At 37.6% G+C, this 16,180-nt stretch overlaps 1 protein-coding gene across 1 annotated transcript in view; it reads left to right on the top strand.

The window, feature by feature from the left end:
- The window catches only part of TBX20 (T-box transcription factor 20), a 56,407-nt gene extending 49,623 nt beyond the window's left edge, over positions 1 to 6,784 (top strand). Inside the window, exons 7-8 of the mRNA XM_042927622.1 lie at positions 4,388 to 4,500; positions 6,441 to 6,784. Coding sequence (XP_042783556.1) covers positions 4,388 to 4,500; positions 6,441 to 6,781 — 454 coding nt within the window. The 3' untranslated portion in view covers positions 6,782 to 6,784. The remainder of the gene's footprint in view (positions 1 to 4,387; positions 4,501 to 6,440) is intronic.
- The last annotated feature ends 9,396 nt before the right edge of the window (positions 6,785 to 16,180 follow it).

The following is a 16,180-nucleotide window of genomic DNA, read 5'->3' as shown; positions in this document are numbered from 1 at the left end:
ATTCCAATTTTGAAATAAATTCCACCATGGGTAAAATGCTATCAAATAGCATCACATGCTACAGAGAAATCATTTGTGAAAGGAGGAGTCAATCTATGTGGCAAACTTCACTGTTGCCTTATTTTAAGAAATTGTCATAATCATGCCAACCTTTAGCAACCACCACCCTGAAAAGCAAAAAGATTGGCTTGCTGAAAGCTCAGATGATGGTTAGCATTTTTAAAAAATGAAATATTTTTTAGTTAAGGTATATATATTATTTTCTTTAGACATAATGCTATTGCACACTTGATAGACTACAGTGTAGTGTAAACATAACTTTTATATGCACTAGGAAACCAAAAAATTCATTTGACTTTATTGCAGTATTTGCCTTATTGTGGGTGTTCTGGAACCGAGTCTACAGTATCTCTGAGGTACGCCTGTAAAGGTTTTAATTCATGGGAAAAACATGCAATCCTACATATTTATGTGCCTAGGAGATCTTCAAAGTGTTGTACATGAAGTAAAACTGATAGAATTGTAAGGAGAAATAGAATAATACACAATTATAGTTGTAGATTTCACTGCCCCTCTTTCAAAAACTGGTAGAATGAGTAGACAGAAAATGAGTAAAGATACAGAAGATTTGAGCAATTTTGTTAACCACCTTCACCCAAGTGACATTTATAAAATGCTCCATTCTCTATCAGCAGAATATACTTTCTTTTCAAGTGCACACAGAGCATTTACTAAGATAGGCCATACTCTGTGCCACAAAAAGAGGGTCCCGATAAATTTAAAGGCATTCAAGTCACCATACAAAGTATGTTCTCTGACCACAATGGAATTTTATTAGAAAGCAATAGCAGAAAGATAACTAGAAGATTCCCAAACATTTAGAAACTAAATAACATATGTCTAAATAACCCAAGGATCATGGGAGATACCAAAAAGGAAATTAGAAAATATCTTGAGCTGGGCCTCCTGGGTGGCTCAGTTGGTTAAGTGTTTGAGTTGGGCTCAGGTCATGATCTCGCACCTTGGGAGTTTGAGCTGCACGTTGTGCATGCTCTGTGCTGACAGCTTAGAGCCTAGAGCCTGCTTCAAATTCTGTGTCTCTCTCTCTCTCTCTGCCTGCCCTCCCCACATCCCTACTCAGGCTTTCTCTCTCACTCTCTAAAATAAATAAACATATTTTAAAAATTAAAAAAAAAAAAAAAAGAAAATGTCTTGAAATGAATGAAAATGAAAATACAGCCCACAAAACTTTGTAGGATGCTGCTAAAACAGGAAATTTATAGGCTACATTCCCACTTTAGAAGTGAACAAAGGTCTCAAATCAATGACTTCAGCTTCCATCTCAAGGAACTAGGGAAAGAAGAGCAAATTGAACCCAAAGTAAGTGGAAGACAGGAAATAATAAATATCAGAGTAGAAATAAGTGAAATAGAAAACAGGAAAACAATAGAGAAAATCAGTGAGACCAAAAGCAAAGAAGATTAATAAAACTGATGATCCTGGAGCCAAACTGATTAGGAAACAAAGGGAGAAAACACAAATTACCATTGTCAGGAATAAGAGGAGTAACATCACTACAGATTCTACAGATACCAGAAGGAGGGATAAAAAAGCAATATTATGAACACTTATAAGTTCAATAATTTAGATGAGATGGACAAATTCTTTGAAGACAAAAACTACCAAAACTCATTCAAGAAGAAACAGATAATCTGATGGTTTTGAATTTGTAACTAAAAATATTTCTGCAAAGAAAAAAAGAGATGTGAAAGCATATGTCCTTTTTAAAAAAAAGTACACATGAATATGGGTAGCAGCTTCATGTGTAACGGTCAGTGATTGGAAACAAGGCAAATATAGATCAAAAGGTGAATAGGTAAACTATAGTATACACTATGGCTTGGAAAACAGAATGCTACTCAGAATAAGAATGAACCATTGATATATGCTCCAAAATGACGAATCTCAAAGTAATTATGTTGAGTGGAAAGAAGCCAGATAAAAAAAGAAACATGAGATATGATTTCATTTTATATGATTTTAGAAAATGCAAACTAATCTGTAGGGACAGAAGTCATATTAGTGGTTTCCTTGGCAAAACTTGTTGGGATGGGGACCAGGGAGCATGAGGGGCATGAGGAAACTTTTGTAGGTGTTAGGTAGTTTATCTTACTTGTAGTAGTGGTATCATGGTCACATCAGCCCGAAGTGGTCAAATTGTACACTTTAAATATGTGCTACTTGTTGTATATTAGTTATACCTCAATGTAATTTTTCTTTTTTAAGAGCTCCACGTGTCTCAAATGGATCTGTGACAAGTTTGAAAATCAAGACAAAGTTGGGAATCATTGCTCCAGTCCCTCAGGTCCCTGGTTCCACCCTACAGAGACAACCTATTCTAGGCAGTTTCCTGTTCTGAAACTGGATCATTCTGGAAATATTATTTCCATATATTATGTATATATAGGCATATGCAAACATATATATTCCCTGTTTTAAATTCACAAATGGTGGGGCGCCTGGGTGGCTCAGTCAATGAAGCATCCAACTCTTAATTTAGGCTCAGATCATGATCTCATGGTTCATGGGTTTGAGCCCCACATTGGGGTCCATGCTGGCAGTGTGGAGCCTGCTTGGGATTCTCTCTCACTCTCTTTGTCCCTCCCCTGCTCATGCATGCTCTCTCTCACTGATTCTCTCTCAAAATAAATAAACAAACTTAAAAAAAATTAAATTCACAAATGGTAGCATACTTTATACATTTTTTCTGTAGTTAACTTTTTCACTTACTATATCTTGGAGTTCATTCCATTGCAATAAATATGGAATGGTTTCACTTTTTAAAATATCTGTATGTGAATCTATTGGGTATAGATCCCAGTCATTGTGACTGCCTGAGGTTGGTACTATATGCTTATTTTAAAACTTTTTGGAAACAAAGATGTAACTGGATAGTTGCTAGAATTAACTTTTCTTTTAGGCTTGCTTTTAAATCCTCATTTGCAAGCTACATAATCTGACAAAACGCTTTCATGAAACTCTGAGTATAGAAGTTTTTTAGAAGGCCAAATTCACTATAAGTCAATATTTTTTTTAGCAGTCAAGTCTGTATATCTATGTGAAATGTTGACAAGTACTACATTTTGAAAGTTATTATGACATTCTATTTGCTTTCCTTGTCCCCTCAATGTGAAATTTGGTGTTTGATTTGTTCTTAATTCAACACAATTTCTTCAATTTTCTAATTCTTCTTTTGTCCTTTGATGGTTAATGCAGTGTTGGTCTTTAGGCTACAGCTATTCTGGAGTTGTATACTGTGTAAGCTACCTGTTATGAACTTCCATTTCCGGCGAAAAATTCTTTGGCTAAATTCTTTTTTTATTTAAAAATTTTTTTAATGTTTATTTATTTTTGAGAGAGAGAGAGAGACAGAGCATGAGCAGGGGAGGGGCAAAGAGAGAGGGAGACCTAGAGTCTGAAGCAGGCTCCAGGCTCTGAGCTGTTAGCACAGAGCCCAACATGACACTCGAACTCATGAACTGCTAGATCATGACCTGAGCTGAAGTCAATGCTCAACCGACTGAGCCACCCAGGAGCCCCTCTTTGGCTAAATTCTTGCTGACTTTTTTTTTTTTTTTTTAACAGCAGCAAGTGCAGCAAGTCAAATGGGTCAATACCAAAATAATTCTTGCTTTTAAAATTAATTGCATTCTTTAGTTGATAGACTATGTTTCAACAGGAAGACTACTTTCAAAGTCAATGGACCAATTTACTTGGGGGCCTCAATTTCCTAATGGCCATTTTATGTGTCCTTCACAGGTTTTCTATAATTTTCCATCTTAAAGAAACAGGAATCTCAAATAGTCCATTATCCAAACTACCCATATTGTCATATAATCTGTGTATTTACTGGATTTATTAGTGAGTATTGAGTCTTTTCGTGACTAGTGATATTCTGAACTTCTGGCCAGCATTTCATCAGATGTTGAATAAGTGCAGTTCATATCAGTTGAGTATTTGCTTTATATTCATTAGCCGATGAAGTCAGAGATTCATTGCAACTCCTCATTTTTCATTCATTAAACTCTACATTCCTATAGTCTGGTGTCATAGGTTCTTGTTCACCTCTTTGTCCTTCATCTTATAGAATTTCAGGGGATTGTTCCTATCCTATGCAGTTATGGTTGCTTGTATTTATATGCCTGATGTCATGTTTCCAAGCAGTCTACAGTGGCATAAACACACATGTTTTGAATGTCGTCTTTCTTGAAGCGGGGGGTCTTTTGGCTGAGAAGATAGTTTTACTGACTAGTAAATTATCTTTAAGACCCGTCTCCATCTCTGAATACTTTTTAGTTAATTTAGGATCTGTTATTCTCTAACCTAGGGAAAGTGTGGAGAGCCTGATCCAAAAGCATTCCTATGCCCGCTCACCCATCCGTACCTATGGAGGAGAAGATGATGTGCTGGGGGATGAGGTTCAGACAACACAGAATCGAGGTAAGACAGCTTCCGGGCTACGTAAGAGCAAGAGCATCCAGAATGAGGAAGAGGCAGGTAGGTGATGAGACTCCTAGTCCTCAGCGTGCAGTCTGCCCCAAAAGTATTTCAGGAGTCTCTTGAGGAAAGGGCAGCCCTGGAGCCTGATTTTCATACAGGTCATTATTTTGCCTCTGAGTCTTTTTGTTCGTTTGTTTAATTTTTTTAATGTTTATTTATTTTTGAGAGAGACAGACAGAGTGTGAGCGGGGGAGGGGCAGACAGCGAGGGAGACACAGCATCTGAAGCAGGCTCCAGGCTCTGAGCTGTCAACACAGAGCCGGACGCGGGGCTCGAACTCAAGAACTGCGAGATCAGGACCTGAGCCAAAGTCAGACGCTTAACCGTCTGAGCCACCCAGGGGCCCCTGCCTCTGAGGCTTAAGTGATTGTTCTGCCTGATGGTTTCCTGTGGTTTGTTTTCTAGTGAAAGGACACCCAGCCTCTGAGTCAGGGCTCAGGAGTTATTTGTCTGTGATCTACCACCAAAGAGCTATTAGACTTTGGGGGCAATCCTTTAGTCTTACTGAACCTCAATTTTATCATCCGAAAATCAGGGACTATATCTGTTCCACTTATAAGAGGTTCCAGGAATATCTTATTAGGACCAATGACTAAAATGGAAAACCCTTTTAAAAAGAAAATGTTCCTAGCGAAGGGCATTATGTAGAGGCAGTGGCCCCAGCGGTGACAGTAGGGGAGTACTGAAAAGTTCCTCTGTCCCAAAGACTCACAGAGGAGCCGTCTGCATCTGGGAGTCCAGAGAAGAGTAACCAGACGGTGCTTCACGCTGAGCATAGGGATGTTTGTGTGAGGAGAGAGCCCTTTGTCATATTTTTATGTCCTTTCTATGGAATAGCGTAAGCTGTCAAAACATAGGACATCTCTTATAACTAAATCCAAATGAACTACTGGTAATTATACAGCTGGCAAATCCAGCGTCAACTTTTGTTTAAATTTGTGGATGCTGTGATGTAGGAAAAATTTTCTTGCAACTAGAAAAAGAAGCTAGAAAAAGAAAAACATTCTTGTGGGTTTTCACAAGGCCTTTAGAAACCAAGTAGCTTTGTTGAGTCTCGTTTTATGTCCAGCCTTCTTTATAGGGATGCTATAGAGTTTAGGACAGGTACCAGCTATTTGTAGCTCCTTTTGTTTTTTAAAATTTTTTTTAGTTTATTTTGAGAGAGAGAGAGTCAAAGAGAAAAGGAGAGAGAGAATCCCAAGCAGGTTCCACGCTGTCAGTGCAGAGCCCAACGTGGGGCTTGATGTCACAAACTGTGAGATCATGACCTGAGCCCAAATCAAGAGTTAGACACTTAACCAATTGAGCCACCCAGGTACCCTCTGAGCTCCTTTAAAGGGAATCCAGTTATTCCTTTCAGGCAGAATACTTGTATTTTGACCATTCTCCAGGAACATACAGGCCATCTAATGAGTTAAGTCTTTTTCTATTTAGTAAATTCTCTCTTCCTTATAGTATAAATGGTATCTTCTTATCTGGAAAGGTAGTTCTGACTCATGGTTGACGTGTTTATCTTTTTATTTTTATTTTTTTTTTATTTTTATTTTTATTTTTTTTTTTTTTGGGACAGAGAGAGACAGAGCATGAACGGGGGAGGGGCAGAGAGAGAGGGAGACACAGAATCGGAAACAGGCTCCAGGCTCCGAGCCGTCAGCCCAGAGCCTGACGCGGGGCTCGAACTCACGGACCGCGAGATCGTGACCTGGCTGAAGTCGGACGCTTAACCGACTGCGCCACCCAGGCGCCCCACGTGTTTATCTTTTTAAATTGCAGATCTATTATATATTCTAAAAAAATAAATCAATCTGCACAGATAATGTAATTCTTGATTTGCACACTGAAATAGAGTTTCTAGTCTGATGAGTGGTTTTTTGTTTCAGGGTCAGCCTTTACGACATCTGATAATTTGTCCCTCAGCTCCTGGGTCTCTTCTTCTTCCACTTTTCCTGGATTTCAGCATCCCCAGTCCCTCGCTGCTCTCGGCACCAGCACAGCATCCATAGCGACACCCATTCCTCACCCTATACAGGGCTCTTTGCCACCGTACAGCCGACTTGGGGTGCCTCTGACCCCGTCGGCCATTGCCGGCTCCATGCAGGGGAGCGGCCCGACATTCCCCTCCTTCCACATGCCCCGGTATCATCACTACTTTCAGCAGGGGCCTTATGCTGCTATCCAAGGACTGCGCCATTCCTCCGCGGTGATGACACCATTTGTATGACTCTTCTAAACCTAGGAGAATCCAGATCCAGAATGTGCAAATGGGTATGAAATGTGGGAGAGGGTGGGGTGGGTGGGATGTGGGGTGTGGAGCAGGGGCTCTCCAGGAGACATGGGACCTATTAAAGAGGAGAGCTGGACTCACAATAAAGCCTACTGCTGAGGGAATGCACCACAGACCAGGACTCATGTGTAGCTCCGAGAAAGCTCTTGGGTTCAAGAGAGAATCAGTGTCAAGTTCTTAGCCAGCCTAAGTCCTACAACCAATAGGATACTAACTTACCCAGAAAATTGAATAACACAAGGCAGAGGAATCTGAAGGTGCATTATACCTAGCAGTTAAAAATGCTGTGTCAGCGCAGTAATGTATAAAATCAATGTGTAGAGGTTATCTTTCTGCTTTCCACAGGTTTAAAGAATTTTCAAAGAGGCAATATGTATAACATACCGACCATAATGCATAATGACTAACTTAAGTCCATTTCTCTCTGAGGAAAATGAGAGCCAACAGAGAAATATTTGTAGTGCTGAAGCTTAAGCATGTTTAGTTTTCCTTTGTATTAGTCTGCTGGGTAAAGGGCTGAGATAATGCTAACACATCCTATTTTGTGGATGAATAGATGGTAATGACCTTACAAAGCTCTTTTTGTAACACTGAAGGGCCAGTATCTGACAAACTCTTTCTCAGTCTTATCTTTTTCTTCCTAATTCTCTTTCTTGCAATGACTTGCCATTTACATAGAAAAAACCTATATACAATTTTGAAGCAAGAGGCTCTATGTGTTACATTACACAATTGAGGTTATATTTTTCTGGGCTGCATTCTAAGTGTGCTGCTGACTCATTCACTGGGGAACACTTCTAAAGCCTCTACATGATGACACGGGAGGCTTTCTCTCAATCTGCAGTACCAAGATGGTTGCCCTGTCCTGAAAGGAATTTCTCTGCCATGGGTACCAAAGGCCCCTTTAGTTTTACTTCAGCTTTGGGAGACCTTATGGATGGTAAAACGCACTGGGCCAAATTCTCATTTTTGGTAAATCTGCTTTGTTATTAGATTAGCTGTTACCACCGATTGACAAAGATTTATGAATGACCATTCTGAATGCCCGTATAACCACCACTTAACCTATGTTCATGAAGCATTATGAGTCATACAAATTATTTGTCCTTCTTTCTTACTGTTCCGTTCAGTGACTCCGTTATCATTTTCCTAGTCCATTATATGAAATTGTATGTCAACTCAATGACTCTCTGACTGAAACACTGGCAGTGTTTATAAGTCAATCCAAAGTATTTATTCACTTTGAGTTCTTATTGTTTTCTTAAACCTTCCTTTAATGTTTAATAATTAACTATATTTTAATTATATATAATCTCTATATTTAGGGGGCAATATGTATCTAAGCATTTGAAGTCAGGGTAGTATTTGGCATTTTGCAACTTTAATAAAGTTTATAGTCCTTCAACTTTATAATGCTTTCTAGCTGTAAGATATAACCTGTCTTCTTTAGAAAACTCTCCACAACTCTATTTTATCCTAATTAAATTTTGTATCTACTTTGTTCTGACTGCAAAAGTATTAAATCTGTTAAAAGAGATGGGAAATATCACTGCTGAGAGTAGAGAGGGGGGTAAATGCAATATACTTATCAGAGTGCATGGGGTTTTATTTAGTTATTTTGTTAGGCTTTTCCATATCAAATGCCTTTCTTGGGCATTTCTAGTCTATGAAACAAGGCATAATGGCATAGCCTGTCTATGTGATGCCATTGTTGTTGGACTTTGCAATTGTTTTTCTCCACTGTGTCCCGTAGTATGGAGAAGCATGGACTGTGCTCCCCAAGCATCTCAAAGTCCTATGGCAGACACTGTAGGCTAATTTCTAACTTCTTGCATGTTATGCTATAGTATCCACAGGTAGTTTGTTTTCAAACACAGCACAGATGTGCGTTTATTTAAAAAAAAAAAAAAAAAACAGCTATAAGTAATGTTTAAGTATCCATAGAGCTTAGGATAGGGATTTGATACTTAATAGTTGGCCTGCTGCCAGTGCTCCATTTAATACACAGTACTGCTGCTTAAAGCAGGAATAACAAAACTAGATGCTATTTAACATGATGCTACTCGATATTCTGGTAAATTACTGGTCTACTACAGTGAATCTGTATCTGAGTTTTCTTTTCAATGAGAATGAAAGCATCATTTTAATACTATTTAGACATTTTTCCCAACTGACATATCTTAAAGTAGGTTTGTTTTTGTAATATGGCTTTACTTCAGTATTTCCTGACTTCATAACTTTATTTTGTAATTATGCAATATAAAACTAAAAATAAGTAGTGTGCTTAGAGAAAAGCAAAGACTGAGATACCAAAGCATGCTTTTGGGAAATAACACCTGAAATTCTAAATTGGATTTTTTTTTTTAAAGTATTTGGCATTATTTGAAAGAGGAAGAAAAAGCACAAGTGACATGGAACTTAACCTATGATCAAAGTCACTCTAACCGTGAGAACCAAGGGTAGAAATTTACCCCAACCCCAGGGTCTTTCTGAACTATTCTGGTTGCTGATTCTTACTGAACTCCTCAGGTATTTAAGATTTTAAAGTCTAATTCTACCAAAAGTAATTGCAAGAACTAGATAGTTAGTGGGAAAGCCAATGGAATAATTAAGAGCATGAGTTGCAGACTATTTGGAATAAATGTAGGGTTCCCCCTGCCCCCACCAGGTATATCACAGTATCAAAAAGCATGACTAATGTGCAGTGCTGCTACAAAGAGGCCCTTCCAGAACTGCTTTGTCTAACCTGAAGGAATTAATTTGTAACTCCGTAGGTTCTGCGTATGTGATTTGTTTTTAGAACACTTATCAGTAATGCTGAGTAAGTTCAATTATTTCTTTTACTTAACAAGTCTTCCCCCTCCTTTGCCGACCCTTAGCGGTATGTAACTAAAATCTCTCCATCTTGTATCTAACATATCACAAATTATTAGGTTATAAGGTCTGCATTAATGAATTTAGGTTGCACCGCTGGTTTGAGTTTATGACGAAGGTTTGTTGTTATTCCTAGCAGGTGGGCACAGAATGGGAGATATTAAGAAGATATTGAGAAAAACCCTGTGTCGGGCTATACTATAGAAGTTACATTAACTTCTGGGGTATTCCAAGGTCTCCCCCCTCCCTCACTTTCATCCACATCTCTGTCACTGTGCTTCTCTAGCCACAACATCTCCTGCCCCACCCCCATGCAAAAAAAATAAAAAGGACACCCTCCAAAAGGCCAAGAAAAAGTATTTTTAGAAGAAAAGATCACCATTCCCATACCTATGAATTTTTCAGAGAGATGTTGGGATATTTAATCCATTTCTGAATTTCATGTTAGCTTTTCAGGTGTCTTGTTTATATTTAAGCTGAACCATATTGAAAAAAATGAGCTTCAAGAAGGACTTTACCACTCCATTAAATATGCAGTCAAGCTTAGCCATGACTCAGCAACTAAAGTTCAAAAAATTCAGTTATGTAATGTGCCAGGGTCACATACTGCAAGGAAAACAATATTTTTACTCAATCTTCCATTGACTAAGTAAGGAAACTGTTTTTGTTATTAAACATGTATGGAATTGATAATTATTAGAAACAAAACAATATTATACTGTAAATCTAGACTGGAAAGAAATAAAGCACTGGACAGAAAGATTTTCAGCTGGCTCCTTTAGGCAGCTTGGGTGGAGGATGGATTTTACATATTTTTATATTATTTCAGAATGCAAGGATTTTATTTTAAACAGGCAAAGAGAAGGTTACAAATTCTTAAATGTTTAGAAAACCATAAAATAATTTCCTCACTGCTATTCCATGCCAGTTATAAAATATTCTAATACTTATCTTTCTTTGGCATGCTTAAATATGCAAAGTTTCATTTATAAATATTGATAGGCAAATAACCCATAAGTATTTTCTCACTCTTCTTTCTCTATCCCTTCCTCAATTCCAATCCCCTTCCCTGATAATAAGAAAATAAAAACATTGGTAAAATAATACATCTGGACAAAAAATACAGTTTGGTATTTTACTTCTGATACATTAAAATATGTGTTTAGTTGTGGTTTTTTTCCTTATTTTCAGAAACCTAAAAAAACCCTTTTATTTCCTAGAGGATAAAATTGGATATAGCCTCTTTAGTAGACTCTATCACAGTTATATCGTTTGCTGTGTCCGTTTGCTTTAATGAATTGCGTGAGAACAGTCACTGTAATGAAGTGTGTGTGTTGGGGGTGGGGGGAAGGGCATGGGAAATGTTTTATGAAAAAAGAAGTTATAAGCCTAATACTATGAAGTAACACCTAACGAAGTTCTTTTTAAGTGCAATATATTTATTTCTGCTAGAAATGTATTATCAACATTATGTAATATTTGAAGCATTACATGTTATTTGTAAACAGCTTAAAATTATATATTACCCAAAATTGTACAGAAGTACAAATGTGTGGATATTAATTTCTTTCATTAAAAATGGTGTGTTTTGATATATATGCACACATTTACACCTTTAATTATCTTACACACTTTGCTTTGTGACTTTTGGTACCTGTTTCCTCACCTTGAAAAGCAACAAAAAAAAAGGAGGATTAGGTAAGAGTAGGGGTCATAGCTGGCCACTCCCAGTCCAGACACAGCCAACTGGATTACTGTACAGGGTTTGGGTTTTGTCTTTAATTGTATTTGGAAGCCTTTAGAGAAAACAGCGCCCTTAATTCCCCACCGGTTCCTATTCTCCTACACCTAGTCCCCTCACTCATTTACTCCACCTGATGAAATCTTAAAATTACAGGACTTTGCACCTCTCTGTATGGGATGATACTGAAGACTCCATAAAGCTTAAAGATCTACCTCTCATTCTAGCCATAAACTCTTGGATGTGCTGTAATGATATTACAGAAGGCAGGTTGATACAAAATAAGATTAGCCAAATTCAAAGTCTTAATCCTTCCACATGACATTTGACATTATCATATACCTTGTGCTTCAGGGTATTTGACATTATCATACCTTGTGCTTTCAGAAGTCTGCTCTATTATACTTAATTTTTTGTGCATGCCAAATGCCAACCTTTTAAGAATCTTTCATTTGGAATAATTCCAGGTTTACCAAAAAGTTGCAAGGATAATATAAAGAAATGCTGTATATTCTTTACCCAGATTCACCCATTGTTAATGTTTTGCCCATTTGATTTACAATTAGCATTTACATTGAGTAGTATATGCCCCCCCCCACCCAAGCACATGCAATATATACAATTTATTTTCCTCCATTTGAGAGTAGGTTTCACATATCCTGCCCCACTATCCCTATGTAATTCAAAGTGCACATCCTAAAACCAAGAAGATTCCATTAAATATCTACAGAAGAGTTAGCAATTTCAGGAAATTTCATGGTGATATAATACTGTGACCTACCATCTGTACTCCAGTTTTGTTAAATGACCAACCCAGTGATGTCCTTTGTAGCATATTTCTTCCTTCAGTACAGATCCAGTTCAGGGTTACATATTGCATGGAGTTATCCTGTTCCTTCAGTCTCATTTAAGCTGGTACAGCTCTGCAACCTTTCTGTGTCTTTCATGGCAAAGAATTCTTATTTTTCAATGTTTTATAATTTATTACTATTCTTAGTTATCTTGATGCTCAAATCACCCCGGATTTGGTCATCAGGAGCCCCTTAAGCTGGTTCCTATGTCCTTTTGACATGCCCTACTTGATTTTTTTTTTTTTTTTTTTTTTAGCACTTCAGTTTCTGGCATAACACGTTGTCCGGGGCTCATCTCATACCTTTTCTGGAACCAGCCATTTCTCCAAGGAGCCCAGATTCCTTTTAGTTGGGGAATATATTAGAAACCAAGATCTGGGTACCAGATATGTACCATATGGGATATGTTTGTTTCTAGCTTCTCTCAGCCAGCAGAGTTGGGAATGCATATATGTGTATAAGCACACACATTAGTGTGTGTGTGTGTGTGTGTGTGTGTGTGTGTACAGCACGTATTAGAAATCATGAGTCTGTGCTGCTATCTCCAATTCCAGTACACTCCCACAGGGGCCTTTTCTTTTGCTTAGCCCCATTCCCTATCTGCATGTACCTTCTCCCTGGTTCCCAACATCAACATACTTATGTACTCAATTCAACCATAAACCCCAAATAACTTCATCTTGCTTCATCCATAAAACTGCAATAAACAAACATTTTAAAAAAGAGTTCAGAGGTTGTTTGCAGTTGGTCCCCTTCTACCCACTCCTTGACCAAAGGAACACAGTCAAATCACATGTTTAGCCATTAGATTAGTTCCTTCTTCATCTTCCTATATGGTTATGTTATTCATTCACAATACAACTGGGTTCACTTGTTCAGTTGCTTACAGTTTTGTTTTTGTGGGTTTTTTAAAATAATAAATGTGTTTATTTAATTTATTTTTTGAAGTAAGCTCTACACCTAACATGGGGCTTGAACTCATAAGCCTGAGATAAAGAGTTGCATGCTCTACCTACTAAGCCAGCCAGCTGCTTTTAATTTTAAAGAAGGATTTTCTTTCCTTCTCATTCTTACTAATTTTTTTTAAAAAAAACATACATTAACATGCTTCGAACAAAAACCTCATAGAACTAATAAAAAATCATATCTAGGTTGTGGGATGCAAGGTTAATAAATGAATTGCTTTTCCATATATCAGCAATGAACAATCTAAATTTGAAATTAAAAATACAACTCCATTTATATCAGCACCCAAAAAGGGGAAAAAAAACTTAGGTGTAAATACAATATATACAAGCTCTATATGAGGAAAACTATAAAACTCTGATGAAAGAAATCAAAGAAGATATCAATAAATGGAGAGGGATTCCATGTCTGAGGGTAGGTAGACTCAATATTGCCAAGATATTAGTTCTTTTCCACTTCTATAAAGTTGATACAGTCCCAATCAAAATCCCAGCAAGTTTTATGGCTGTCGACAAACTGATTCTAAAGTTTATATGCAAAGGCAAGAGTCCCAGAATAGTCAACGAAATACTGAAGAAGAACAAAGTTGGAGGCTGACTTCAAAACTTACTATCAAGCTAAAGTAATCAAGTCAGTATGGTGAAATAGTAGGCAAGTAGATTAACAAAACAATAGTCCAGAAAATAAACCTTGCACTTTGGTGTTGGGAAAATGGTGCACTGGTTTGGGAAATAGTCTGGCAGTTCATCAACAGGTTAAACACAGAGTTAGCATATGGCCTAGGAATTCCACTCCTAGGCATACACCTAGAAGAAATGAAAACATATGTCCACACAAAAACTTGTACATGAATATTCATAGCATCATTTTTAATAGCCAAGAAGTGGAAACCATCCAAATGTTTATCAACTAGTGAATGGATAAAATTTGGCATATCTAGACAAAGGAATATGTAGCTATAGACAGAAATGAAGTACTGATAAATGCTACAACATGGACGAATCTTGAAAACATGGTAAAAGAACCAGACACAAAGAACCATGTATTGTATGATTCCATTTATATAAAATATCCAGCATAGGGAGATTCATAGAGATATAAGACAGAGTGGTGGTTGCCAGGGCTGGAAGGTAGGAGGAATGAGAATTACTGCCAATGGATATGGAGGTCTCTTTTGAGGGTAGTGAAAACATGGAATTAGTGGTCATGGTTGCACATCCTAGTGAATATACTACAGTCACTGAATTCTACCCTTTAAAAGAATGTCTTCTATGGTGTTTGAATTATAGCTCACTGTTATTTTAAAACATGAAAGAAAAAGCTATGCAGTGAATCTTTTTATTTCCAGTCTTTAGTGCCCAACTTGTCAACTTTGAGGACTTCCAGGGGAATAAATCTTATGTACTTGTGAGTTGAGTGTGCCATCTAGAATCTTCTCCCTGCCTCATTTTTTTTTAATCTGTAAAAGGAAGATGATACTGCCTATTTTTTAGCCTTGTACAGCCTTATTAGGCTCTCCATTCTTATTTATTTTTACCCCCTCCTTTTTTTTTTTAATTTTCCTAGGAAGAATCATAGCTATTTCTTTGGACTCCCTGGGGAGTGGGGGGAGGGAGGGATGATGATATAAATAATTCCCTCTCCACTCTGAGCCTTGATATGGTAATAATTGGTACCTTTTATAGAACATTTGCTATATCTATGCACTTCATATACATTATCTGACTTAATATTTGCAACAGCTCTCTGGAGTAGGAGCTAGTATTATTTCCATTTGAGGTACGAAAAACCTGAGGCAGAGAGAAATTAAGTTCTCAGAACCTACCTCAGTGAGATAGGCAGGATTCATATCCTGTCTGTACTCATAACTGAGACACTGTGCTAACCCCACAAATACTTCTAAATTTTAAGAAAAAAACTTAAAGCGTGCACATTGCCTTTACTGAACCCATATACACACAACCTTAATCAAGAAACATAAAAGCTGCATGATCCAACAAATTTTCTCATAGTGGATTATATAATTGTCACTGATAAGTGTCTCAAGAAGAGTTTCAGATTATGGCAAAGAACAGGAGGGAATTTTAGAGTTCCACATTCATCTTTTGGGGATGGGTCAATGTCTACGTGAAAGCAGGACTCTGCTGCCCAAAGCAAGAGACTGGTGGTCTTGATGTAAACACTTAGTACTCACTTAGGGACACTTTTCCTTCTCCCTTAAACTCTGGTTCCAAGTTAGTTCTTCTAGAGCACAGAAATAATTAGAAAATAGAAACAATGAAGCCCACCGTACTGAAAGACTAGAGGGCAAGTGGAGTCAGGGAGGAACCAGAAGAAAAGACCAGGGATGGAGCAGGGGCCAGGTTGGGGCTGGGCTGAACAGGTTAGACAGAGATAGGCTTAGCTCATCTGGGTTGGCAGTGAAGTGTAGCATCTGGAGTACAGGATGGGGATAAACTGTGGAGTAGATAGACCGCAGAGATGAAGACCCTCAGGGCAGAATCCAAACATAGCTGGACACAAAGGAGAGAAGGGAAGTGTTGGTACAAGGCACTATATGACTCAACAGATACATTTTTCCAGCTACTTAAGTATATGTGCAAATACTAACCAGAATCAAATAAAAGAATGTAATAAGGCCATGTAGTCCAAAGTCTTTATTCCATAGTTGGGGAAATAAAAGCTAGAGAAGTAAATGGTCCAAAACATACTGGGCTCAGTGCAGAGATATTTCTAGACCACTATGTCATAATCAAAGTTAAATCTTAAATCAATCTAAAATATTATGTGAAATAAAACATAGCACACAGATGCCTTATGCAGCATTGCTGTTTTGCTATGTTTTGCATTTAATCTGCCCACACATATTCTACAATTCACACTTTAATATATTCTAAGACTTTT

Source organism: Panthera leo, chromosome A2, assembly GCF_018350215.1.
Source record: "Panthera leo isolate Ple1 chromosome A2, P.leo_Ple1_pat1.1, whole genome shotgun sequence".
NCBI lineage: Eukaryota > Metazoa > Chordata > Mammalia > Carnivora > Felidae > Panthera > Panthera leo.
Note: the sequence above shows the minus strand (reverse complement) of the source record. Positions and strands in the feature narration are given on the sequence as shown.